At 49.8% G+C, this 12,303-nt stretch overlaps 1 protein-coding gene across 6 annotated transcripts in view; it reads right to left on the bottom strand.

Moving 5' to 3' along the window:
* Positions 1-1,381: 1,381 nt before the first annotated feature.
* Positions 1,382-12,303, bottom strand: part of Pde9a (phosphodiesterase 9A) — an 87,874-nt gene continuing 76,952 nt past the window's right edge. For 3 of the 6 annotated variants that reach the window (XM_050143455.1, XM_050143482.1, XM_050143492.1), the window contains 6 exons: positions 9,093-9,206; positions 7,645-7,749; positions 6,649-6,777; positions 5,628-5,723; positions 4,298-4,410; positions 1,382-1,999 (listed from right to left, as the gene is read on the bottom strand). In XM_050143455.1, the coding sequence (XP_049999412.1) occupies positions 4,309-4,410; positions 5,628-5,723; positions 6,649-6,777; positions 7,645-7,749; positions 9,093-9,206 (546 nt within the window). In that variant the 3' untranslated portion in view covers positions 1,382-1,999; positions 4,298-4,308. Of the gene's footprint in view, positions 2,000-4,289; positions 4,411-5,627; positions 5,724-6,648; positions 6,778-7,644; positions 7,750-9,092; positions 9,207-12,303 lie in introns of all 6 variants that reach the window. The other 3 variants (XM_050143474.1, XM_050143466.1, XM_050143461.1) reach the window with 3 other exon arrangements.

Below are 12,303 nucleotides of genomic sequence, written 5' to 3'. Positions count from 1 at the left end.
GGGGGTCAAAACGGGACAGAAACAGCTGGTGTGGTGGTGAGCCAGAGAGGCTGGGGTGAGAGTCCCCTCTGTATGCTGTGAATACCACTGGTTAATAAAGAAACTGTTTTGGGCCTGTGATAGGGTGGAGTAGAGACTAAAGGGGGAACTAAACTGAATGCTGGGAGAAAGGAGGCAGAGTTGGATAAGCCATGTATCATGTAGCCCTGCTGGAGACAGACAAGGGAACTTTACTAGGTAAGCCACGGCCTCGTGGCGAGACACAGATTAATGGAGATGGGTTAAATTAAGATGTAAAAGTTAGCCTCTAAGAAGCTAGAGCTAGGGGGCTGGAGAGATGGCTCAGAGGTTAAGAGCATTGCCTGCTCTTCCAAAGGTCCTGGGTTCAATTCCCAGCAACCACATGCTCACAACCATCTGTAATGGGGTCTGGTGCCCTCTTCTGGCCTGAAGGCATACACACAGACAGAAGATTGTAACATAATAAATAAATATTAAAAAAAAAAGAAGCTAGAGCTAATGGGCTAAGCAGTGATTTAATTAATACAGTTTCTATGTTATTATTTAGGGAGTCTGGGTGGCCGGGAAACAAACAAGTGGCCTCCTACTACAGGGGGCTGTAAATTCAAAGGTCAGCCTGGGCTACATAGAAAGTTTGAGGGGAGGAAGACACACACACACACACACACACAGAGTCACTGCCCCAAATGAATTATTCAAAGATGGGGAGCAATATTCAAGAATTCACACAGAGGAGTTGCTGCTCCGATGAAACCTAATCCAGGATGGAACGCAACAGTGGATTACCTCCTCACAGAGTGGTTCTCCAAGGGGTCCTCTGTCCCTCCAGGGGAGCAGCCCCAGGGAGATGGTCAGCAGCATCTCTGTGTTTCTTGTAAACTGAGAATCTTGGAGGCCAGCCTGGTATTTAGAGCGAGTTCCATGACAGCCAGGACTATACAAAAAGAAACCCTGTCTCAGAAAACCAAATCAAACCAAAAACGAATTAAAACACTGATAGTAAATCGAGAATTCAGAGTCTAGGTGCACAAGAGGATACACAGGGTGTTGTGGGGCAGTTACCATGACACCTGGGATATACACATTGCCTGTCCTCCAAAATGAAGGACAGGGCATCTCTTCTTTGGGGACAGAGTTCCTTAAACACACTGATGATTTGAATGGAAAATCCCAGTTCCCTGTCCCAGTGGTCAGGAGGGCATCTGCCTCCCACATCACCACTTATGCCTGGTCCCTCAGCCTGCCTCACTCACCAGCTCTGTACACATCACTGATGACTTCCCTCTGCCATGCGCATGTCCCCAAGTGTTTCCCCACCCCGCTCTGTTCATAAACACAGGACACATGCACGCCCCTGCACTCGGGCACCATTCTCATGTTTAATGTGGAATTTACATGGACCCTTGGGTCACATTACTGCTCAACCATTTGAAGATACATCCCAGGGAAAACCAGAGTCCTTGGAAGCCCGAGTGCAAAACCCAAAGAAAAAGTACAGACCCATTTCAGTATAAGAATATATTATTTAAAAGACAGTTTAAAAATAAAAATTCTGTACAGCATCATGAATTCCTTTTTTTATATCAGTGAACAAAACGGTTCTTAGAAAACATGGTCTGTCGCAGGTCATCCGGGGTCGCCTGGGTGTGACCGTCCTTGCGTGGAGGATCCTGTGAGGTTCCCCATCCCTGTCCACTCAGAGGCCATGGTTCGGTTGCTTTAACTAGTCCAGTCTGCTGGAAAAAGAGGAAGATGGCATGTTGTCTCTGCGGGCACTGGAGATGGCACAGTCAGATCCCAGTGGGAAGTTGAGATGGTAACAGGATGCATGGGACCAGAAAGCAGAAAGACCTGGGCTGGGGAGTGGTGGAGCCAGCACTGCTCTCGCAGAGGATCCCAAGTTCGAATTCCAGGATCCACAACCGCCTGTAACTCCAGCTCCAGTATATCCAGCGCCCTCTTCTGTTCTCTACGGCACCTGCACTCAAGTGCACATACCCACACATATGTACATACCCACACATATATATACACAATTAAAAATTTAAAACAAAACTTCTTATGTTAAAGCAGAAGTAGGGCTGGAGAGGTAATTCAGTGATTAAGAGCACCGGCTGCTCTTCCAGAGGACCCAGGTTCAATTTCCAGTATCTACATGGTGGTTCACAGCTGTTTATCACTCTAGTTCCAAGTGATCCGATGCCCTCTTCTGGCCGCCACAGGCACCAGATATGCCAGTGTTGCATAGACATACAAGTAGGTAAACACACACACACACACACACTCACATACACTCTCACTCACAGTCATACACACATACACTCTCACACACTCACAGTCTCACTCACACACACACACACAGTCAAAGGCGGTACAAACTGGGGAATGAAAGGGACCAAGCCTGACAGGACCAGTGGATGCGGGGAAGGGCAGGAATGGATGAGAAGGGATAATAACAGATATGCGCGAAGACACCAGGATGAAAACCATTCATTTGTATACTGATATGAAAATTTAATAAATATAAAAGAATGAGGCTGGGTGGTGGTGGTGCATGCCTTTCATCCCAGCACTCGGGAGGCAGAGATGGGCAGATCTCTGTGAGTTCAAGGCCAGCCTGGTCTACAAGAGTTCCAGGACAGGCTCCAAAGCTACAGAGAAACCCTGTCTTGAAAAACAAAAAGCAATAAATAAATAAATAAATAAATAAATAAATAAATAAATAAATAAATAAAAGAATGAGGTTGGGGCCGTAGAGAAGGCTCACTGCTGCTCTTAGGAACACTGACTGCTCTTACAGAGGACACGAGTTTGCTCTCCGGTACCCACATAGAGGCTCACAACCATCTGTAAGTCCAGTTCCAGAGCATCTGACATCCTCTTCTGGCTTCCATGGACTCCAGCACACATGTGATCCACATACTCATGCAGGAAAACACACATACACACAAATAAAATAAATCAGAGAGAGAGAGAGAGAGAGAGAGAGAGAGAGAGAGAGAGAGAGAGAATATGAGGTTGTCAGCCACACAACACATGGAGCCCAAATTAGACAATGTCAATGCCATTTTCTTCTCAAGAATATGACCTGGCTCCAAGGTTCACTGGACGCCTCCGTATGCAACAGCAATTCACACAACTGCTTAGATCCCAGCAATGACACTGTGGCTTTGGGCTTACAAACGAGAGGCCTGGGGTTCACAAACGAGAGGCCTGGGGTTCACAGAGGTGGAGACACAAAGGTTTCACTGAAGGCAGGCCTTGTGCGGGCGTCTTTTGTTTCCCCTCAAACTCAGCTTCTCCAGCTCCGTGCATAAACCCTCAGCTCACGTGACAGCCATGTGCTTAGTTAGAAGTTAGCCTGCACCCAAGCCTGTGCTGTAGCCTGCGCTGGCTGAGTGGCTGTGCGGAGCAAAGGGCTGTGTCAGCGGGCGTCAGAGGACACGCTTGTAGTGATGGGCGGGGGTAGGGTAGGGGCAAATGCTTTTTAAAAGCTCCTAGCACTCCAGATGCACTTCACAGAATATCTCATCTCATGAGTGGCGCACATTCTAATAATTAATCCTCTCTATAATCCAAGTGTGAACCTTTCCAAATCAGAGCCCAGATTCTAATTAGGATATACAGGATTAAGCTGCGCGTATTGGGAAGCCGTGGTTTGACGCTGCCTCCTGTAAGTGTAACAGGCAAATGAGGGCTTGTAAGCGGCTGGGTGTTCGAGCGCTGGGGTGCAATCCCCACTGTGAGGGGAAAGGTGAAAACACCTGTCTGTGCTCTTTGGGGGAGGCTGTGGGAGGCAATCAGGATAGACAAAGGCATCAGGGTGGCTATCCCGTGACTGAGTTTCTGGTGCTTTATAAGAGGGCGGGAGATCAAACACATACACACACAAACATTCTCTCTCTCTCTCTCTCTCTCTCTCTCTCTCTCTCTCTTACACACACACACACACATACACACACACTCTCTCTCACACACACATACACACACTCTATCTCTCTTTTTCTCTCTCACACACACTCTCTCACACACACATACACACTCTTTTTTCTCTCTCTCTCACACACACATATACTCTCTTTTTCTCTCTCTTTCACACCACACACTCTCTCACACACATACACACACTCTCTCACACACATACACACACTCTCTCACACACATACACACACGCTCTCTCTCTCTCTCTCTCTCTCTCTCTCTCTCACACACACACACACTCTCACGTGCACTCTGCCCCTCCCCATGTATAACACTTCAGAGCCCACCCACTTACACATTGAGCCGTCAGTTTGGAGGAGAATGTCCTGCACTGTTTTTCTTATCTCTGTTCTTCTCTGTGGCGTTTTCTGTGCCCCCAGTTGTCAAGTTGTCTGTCTTCTTCTGTAACTAAGGAAGCAAGGGCCAGAGTCAGACCTGGAGGCAGAGGGCCATTGCATGCAGCCTCTTGTCTCAGGAGGTGTCTGCTGCCGGAAGACACTCAGATGCCTGCCCACACATACATAAGATTTCCAGATTTTTCAGAGACAGCCTGGGTGCTTGTGACTTGTTCACAACCCAAGAAAGCATCCTGGCCAGGAATGGACCAAGCCGGCCACAGCTCACAGCCGAGGGGGCTGGGCTCCTGTTTCAGGCTCAGCGCGGTCACTTCTTTCTCATGCCCCCTTCTCTAGGGCCAGGATGGCATCTTGGAGAGCCTGGCATTCCCATTAGGCAGGGAAACATAGGATTCCAGACTCAGGTTCCCAAGAGCATTGGCTGATGGGATGGCCATGGTGGCAGAGGTCCCTGCAGCCTTCTAAGCAGAGTCTGGACAGGGAACCACACCTGGGCATAAAGGCAGAAAAGATGGATACAAGAGCCCTCCGTTTACTGGGGAGCTTGGATGGATGGGTACAGAGTAGGAAATGAGGGCCCGAGGGGCATCGGAGGTTGGGTGGTGAGGGCACAGTGGCCAAGGAGAGGTCTGGAGGGTATACGGAGTGATGAAACTTTTTTTGGGTACATGAGTGTCTTGGTAGGAGCAGGGGGTACTGTGGGCTGAGAAAGACTGTACCCAGCAGGCACATCAGGCAGGCGACAAGGATTGAGTCCCTAATACCGGCATCTCTGGAAAAAGAGAGGTTCACACAGGGGCTCCAACAAAGCTGAACTTCCCATGGGGATCCGTGTCAAGATTGTCGAGGCTCCTACCCTCTCCTGAGATCCAGCATCCCCAGCACCCTAAAACCTCTCCACCTCCTGGACTGTAAGAGTAGAGCCCTGTGTGCTCTGTGTCTCAAAGCAGGGACTTGGGTCCTTGCTTTGGTCTCATGTCTTTTTCAGTGCAGCCCTCACTGAACAGGCACCCAAGCCTGGAGGAGCATAGGGGCCAGGGAGGTGCTCAGACACACGGCAGAGGTGGTGATGCATGGTGCCTCTCCAGACTCACACAGCTGCATGTTGGTTCTCATCAGCCCACCACAGTCCCTGGGAAGAGACTCTGCTGCCCAGAGTGCAGCATCTGGACCCCTCGTCTCATTGAACTTGGCTCTTGTGCCTGCCCTTTGTCCTGCCTGGCCGCCAGTCTCTGACTCGCCTGCCTGTGTCCTCTGCGCTACCTTTACCTCCTTCATGGCGTCATCCAGCTGCTTCAGCTCCTCATAGTGTTCGCGAGACTCCCAGAGTGGCCGTAGCATGGTCTCCTCGACAATGGGGAAGAGCTGGGGAGCAGAGAGTCCGGGGTCAGTCCACCATTATTAGATGGCAGAGAACATTGGAGGAGAATTGTCAGGCCCTTGGGGTACCTGTGAGTCCCAGGGATCTCACTTCCCAGTGGCCTCAAATCAAGGCTTTCAGAGAAACCCAAGGAAATGGAGTGTAAATCTCCTGGCCAGTTTCAAGTCCTGGAGACCCTGGTGCAGCCCCACCCCCATTTCTGTCTCTGGCACAGATTTCCACTCTTGTCACTCCTCAGAGGACCCCAGAAAGCCTACTAACCTCTCCTGTCCCCATCCTTCCAGTAAGACAAGGGTAGGGATGGCTTCAGAGGGTCTTAGGCAGGGGACAGATCTGATGAAATCCCTGGTGGTGGTCACAGAATGAAAAGGATATGGGTGGCTCCGAGCTACCCAGAGAACGATGGGCAGGAGGTGGGGTGGAGCAAATGGGTTGGCTGGAGAGGAATGTGTGTTTGGGACTCAGGGCTGGAAGTGGTGGCCTTAGGCAGCGCTGGGGTGTGGGAGGTGGAGGAACAGAGTTGGAGAAGACTAGGACTTGGTTGTGAGGGTTCCCCAGCTCAAGGGCGCCAATTCCAGGTGCTCCTTTAAGGAGAAGTCTGGAAGAACAGGAAAGCCAATAGCTGGTACAGCTGGCTGGGTCTTAAGGCTGGCAGAGACAGGCAGGGACAAAGTGGGCACAGAGGGCCTGGCAGTCACACATGGAGCTCTTTGAAGAGCACCAGAGGGAGTGGCACTGGACACAGCAGAAGGAATGGCTGCTAAGCAACTATCGCCATGACAGCAGATGAAGCTGTAGGGGGTTTATGTGTATGCACATGTATACACAATGCATATCCCCAAAATGTGCATGCATGCATGAGTGCACATGTGTGCTCACTGCTGCCGTACCAATAGCACAATCTCTCACCTTGGCCACTGATTCAAACATTGGGATCAGGACAAACTTGATGAACCCAATTTGGGCTGTTGCTTTGGTCACTTTGTCCCTGTCCATGAATGGGGCCACAGGAAGGCCTTCTGACTTCTCACGGTCGCTCTGCAGGGAACACAGGGACAATGGCATTAAAGGCACAAAGGCCTGTGGACTCGGGTACACAGAGCAGCCCTGTTCTTAGAGGAAGAACAGGACATGCTTCCCAGCTGGGCTCCTCATGGTCACACAGAAAGGCAGTACAATGGCGAGGACACAGAGGGCCTGTGGTGAATGGCTACACATGAGCCAAGGCGAGGCGAGCATGCTGGCGTCATAGGGACCAAGTCTAGAGACAGGCTGAGTGTCTCAAGGCGTGACAGGGCAGTTTACAAGGCTCAACTTGACAGCTACTGTCCGCATTATTTTATGCCCGTATCTCCCGGTAGCTATCCTATGAACCATCTTGCTTGCCCTTGCCCCTCCACAGGGCCCCCCTCCCCTTCTTGACCCATGGCCACTTTTCTTTTTTTTTTTTTTAATTTATTTATTTATTATGTATACAATATTCTGTCTGTGTGTATGCCTGCAGGCCAGAAGAGGGCACCAGACCTCATTATAGATGGTTGTGAGCCACCATGTGGTTGCTGGGAATTGAACTCAGTACCTTTGGAAGAGCAGGCAATGCTCTTACCCTCTGAGCCATCTCTCCAGCCCCATGGCCACTTTTCTTGAGTCTACCTCTAACAGTGGCTCTGTGAGTGGCAATGGGTGGCAGTTTCACCACACTGTTTGTCCCCCCTGGTGGTCATTGTCTCACATCTATGACACAGCCTATGTTGTTTCTGCTGTATGTGGAGACACATATGTGTATTGTGGAGGCTGCTGGGGTGTGGATGGATGTGTCAATCACCCTGGTCTGCTCTTTCCAATGCAGCCCCGCCCACGGAGCTGGAAGGAGTGCTCACGATTTGATGGCTCTGTGTCTCTTACCTGCATGAAGTATTCTTCCAGTAAACAATCCACCCATGGCTCTGCCACCTCCATGGGACGGACTTCATTGGAGATATCGCAGCATTTTATGAGAATCATCTTCAGCTGAAAGAGACGCGACATTGAGGACCACGGCAGACACAGCACCACCGCTACTGCTGTGGGCTGACTGGATTTGCCATCACAGGTGGAGAAACAGGGTGGGACGGGGGTGGGGAGGGATGCTGGCCCTGGAAGGGTACCTGCAGCACTCTGCACTGGGATCCTGGTAGTCTGGATTTTTCAGCTTCCCTGAGGAAGGATGGGGACCCATCATACCCACAGAGCATCCAATACTCAAGCTTTTAGGATGTAAACTGCCAGGTTAAAAACCGAGTGTGCACTTAGGCTCTTCCATGCTGAAACGGGCTCACTCTGCAGCTCAGGCTGGCTTTGAACTCCTGTTCTTCCTGCCTCCCAGCTGCTAGGATTACAGATGCCACCATGCCTGGTTCTCAAAACAAAGTCATGGCAAGGCCAAGACAAGAAGATGCAAATTCAAGGACTGCGTAGGCCACACTGAGTGCAAGGCCCTGCTGGACAACGTAATGAGACTCTTGTCTCCAACTGCCAAGAAAAATCAAGGCTGGGGACGTGGCTGAGGGGTCTACGGTATTTGCCGATCATATATTAAGTCCATTGCCTTGATAAGTAAAAAAATTGTGACTGTATGAAATATAAGAAAAATATATAGAGCCAGGCGGTGGTGGCGCACGCCTTTAATCCCAGCACTCGGGAGGCAGAGGCAGGTGGATCTCCTTGAGTTCGAGGACAGCTTGGTCTACAAGAGCTAGTTCCAGGATAGGCACCAAAGCTACACAGAGAAACCCTGTCTCGAAAATAAAGAGAGAGAGAGAGAGAGAGAGAGAGAGAGAGAGAGAAAGAGAGAGAAAGAGAGAGACACTACAGTGCATGTCTCCAAAGTGAAGCACAGAGCAATTAACTTAATCTCTGAATGCTGGGATGCTAATTGTTAATTATTTTGCTAATGCATTTTGCTCATTTTGAAGTTAATTTAATTTTGAGATAGGGTCTTACACTATAGCACAGGCTAGCTCAGAATCCAGTATAGGTAGCCCAGGTGGGTCTGAAGTGGCTGCAATCCTCCTGCCTCAGCCTCCCCAGTGTTGTGAGTACAGGGATGGACCAGCATGCTGGGTTTGCATTTTGATTTTTAGAAGGGACAGACACCACGTACACTTAGGCTACCTCCTCACCTTAAGGGAGGGGGTTGTCCCTGACCCATGGAGTACTCTTCAGGGCAGCCTTGTCTACTGCTGCCCAGGAGGAGCTGGGATACTGAAATTCAATCACTCCAGCACTCCATGGCCAGGGGAGACACCTAGGTTCCTGGTTTTCCCAACTGAGCTATGGCTCAGCTTTCCAAAGACACAAGAGACACAACCTACCAGCGTCAGGTGTTCCTCATTGCTGTAGTCAAAATTCTCCATTTTTTCTTTGAAAGAATCCATAATTTCAGCATGCCTTGCCATGTCGGTGGCCAAGATCAATGTGATCATGCCCTGGATGGTAAGAGGACACGGTGTGACCACATGCCAGGACCTCAGTGAGTGCTCCTCACGCTGTGCTCTGAGCTCCTGTGTGACCATGGCCCACATGCGTGCTCGTCTGTCCCTGATCACAGCCTGACAGGGTAACAGATGGGTCCTCATGCTGACTTGTAAAGCCAAGCAGATTTTAAGTCTCCTAGACTTAGTCACCGAGGGCAGTATCAGCCCTGCTCAGAGCTTGCTGGCGGATATCAGCAGCAGATCCCAAGACAGTTTTCCCATTGTCTCATCTATATGAGACTGCATATAGATTATAAGTCAGAACATACTTGGTAACATCCCCACTATCCACTTCATAACTGAGGATCCAAAGGCTTTAAACTCTAGCTGTGCTATGATTTGAACATGGCTGATGCCCTCCTAAACACAGGTTGAAATCTGGTCCCTAGACTGACTGTGGTAAGAAGTGGATCCTTAAGAAGTGTTTGGGTTCCACCCTCATGAAGAATTTCATATTCTCCCCCAACTCATCCAGCACTGGGTTAAATCCACAAGGAGTGAATTCTCGCTCTTGCTCCTTAACCTTCTGCCCACATCCCTCACCAGAAACAGAGCAGATGTGGATGCCAAACTCTTAGACTTCTCAGCCTCAAGAACTATGAGTGATCATGAACCTCTTTCCTTTAAAACTACCCAGCCTGTGGTATTTTATTATAGCGGCTGAAACTAGACTAAGGCAGTTAACTAAATACTGGTTTAGGAAAACCAGTTTTAGTAGCATAAAAACCATAGCATCCAAAACTATAATCCATATAACCCACTCTTTCATTTCTCCTTCTGTCCATCTAGCTTTCCATGCATTTACAGAATTCTATTTGTCTATATGTCCACCCATCCTTCCATTCATCATCCACTCACCACCCACCCACCTACCCACCCTTCCTTCCATCCCTCATCCAACCATCTGCTACCCACCCTCTCACCCTTCCTTCCTTCCATCCCTCATCCAGCCATCTGCCACCCACCCTCTCACCCATCCTTCTTTCCATCCCTCATCCTTCCATCCCTCATCCAATCATCTGCCACCCACTCCCCGACTCATCCATCTGCACACCCCGCCCATCCATCCATCCATCCATCCATCCATCCATCCATCCATCCATCTTTTCATTCACCCACCCATTCACCTACCTACCCAGCCATCCATTATCCACCCACCCATCCCTCCATCCCATAAAACATTTATATAACATCTCTGCACCAGGTGTAGAGCATCACTTTTCCAAGAAAATAAGACCCCCAGCCTCAAAGGCCAATATGAAGCAAGCAGTCAATATGGAGAATCTCAAATGTATATTTCTTGCGTGTGGGGGAGGGGACACATCATCTTGCACTTTGAATTATGAACTTTTTCCTGTAAAGACTGCTATTAACAGAACATTCAGTTATCCCTCAAGATCTTCAGTGACAAACTGTTTTGTATGTGTGAGTGTGGGTGCACGGCACGCCATAATTAGTGCACGTGAAGGCCGTGCAGGCAGGGGGACAACCTTGGTTGTTGGTCCTTGCTTTCCACCCTGTTTGAGGCAGGGTCCCCTGGTGTTCACTGTAGTGGACAGCAGGCTAGCTGGCCTGTGAGCATCAGGTAATTCTGCCTCTGTCTCTCCTTTCCCCGTAGGTGTGCATTACAATTACAGACACTTCTGTGTCTAGCTTTGATGCGGGTTCTGGGGATCCGAGCTCAGGTTGTCTGGTTTACGTGGCAAGCGCTTTACCTACTGAGCCATCTCCTTATTACTTATAAAATATTTCAAAAATTTGAATAAATGATTTTTGTTTCCAGAAGAACTCTTATTTTGGAACTCTTAAACTTCTGGAATAGGACAATCCCTTGTTATCCCCAGGGTGGCCAGCAGGAAGAAAATCCTGTTTGCACGGATTTATTGTTTACTCATCCAATTAGATGACTCTTGTTTCTCTTGGGTACCGCTTGCTGGAGAAACTCACACACTAAGGGATGCTCCACCAGGCTCACTGGGTGGCACTGGCCTGTGTGCCCACCTCCCTTCCTAGCATGCCCTTTACCCACTGTAGAAAAGGGTTCGCCCTAACAGTCTATGGAACGCACGCAGAGGGTGGGGCTGCGAACATGAAAGGAAGGGCAGAAGCCTGCAGACAGAAGAGAGGGCTGCACCACGAATCAGCGATTCAGTGTTGACTGTTGTCAAGCACTCCAGTTAGCTTTGAACTTCTCAGAGAGCAGGAGAGGAAATAATAGTTTTTGGGGTGGCTGCTCTTTGAAAAAGCCAAGCTTCCAAGTTCTCCAGGAAGGAGGCAGATGAACCCCGCTCCATGTATAAATTTAGCTATGTGGGGAATGAGGCCAGCTGAGAGTCAAAGGGCACGATCCCCAGGGATGGCAACACATGACCCTCAGAGACCCTGGGGTTCTCCTGATGGGCGTAGTATGGGCGGCCTAGCTGAGCGCTGCTTTGGGGATATATAGCCCCAAATCTTCCTTAAGGAGGTATGATGAGACTTCCGCTTCCAAAGAAGGTTCTGGGGGTCAGTTACCAGCGACCACTGCGTTTCAGACAGGGTCACCCTGGGTCCTTCCACCCGCAAACCACAGCATTTCAGACAGGGGTCACCCTGGGTCCTTCCACCCCCTGTAAATGACACTAGTGGCTCAGTCAGTTGTGGTTCAGATGGGACCTTGTGCGTGGGGAGGGCAGTGTGTTAAGTGACTAAAAGTACTTGTCTCGGGGCAGGGGGTGACTAGGCTCTACGTGGTGGGTGATAGTTGTTCAAGCTCTATGGCGGATATTAGCTCTACCAGGCTGCAAGCAATGCAGGTGCCTTCCAGGCCCCACACTGCCTAGGGCCAGTTACTCCCCTTTCTTTGCTCAGTTTCTTCCCCGACTGCAGGAACACAGGAACCATCTCAAAGGGAGCCTTTAGGGTTATATTACTGACAACGAAATGCAGGTGACACCAGGTGTATATGGCAAAGGCCCATCTCCTTGGAGACCACTTTGGGCCCTGGAGGAAGCAGGTGAGGTGAGCTGGTTTCAGGCTCCCTGATGGGTACTGCTGTAACCAAGAGCCT

Source organism: Alexandromys fortis, unplaced genomic scaffold, assembly GCF_014885135.2.
Source record: "Alexandromys fortis isolate MF-2015 unplaced genomic scaffold, M_Fortis_MF-2015_v1.1 scaffold_9, whole genome shotgun sequence".
In the NCBI taxonomy this organism is placed as follows: Eukaryota; Metazoa; Chordata; class Mammalia; order Rodentia; family Cricetidae; genus Alexandromys; species Alexandromys fortis.
The sequence above is the reverse complement of the archived record's forward strand: the minus strand, read 5'-3'. Positions and strand labels throughout refer to the sequence as shown.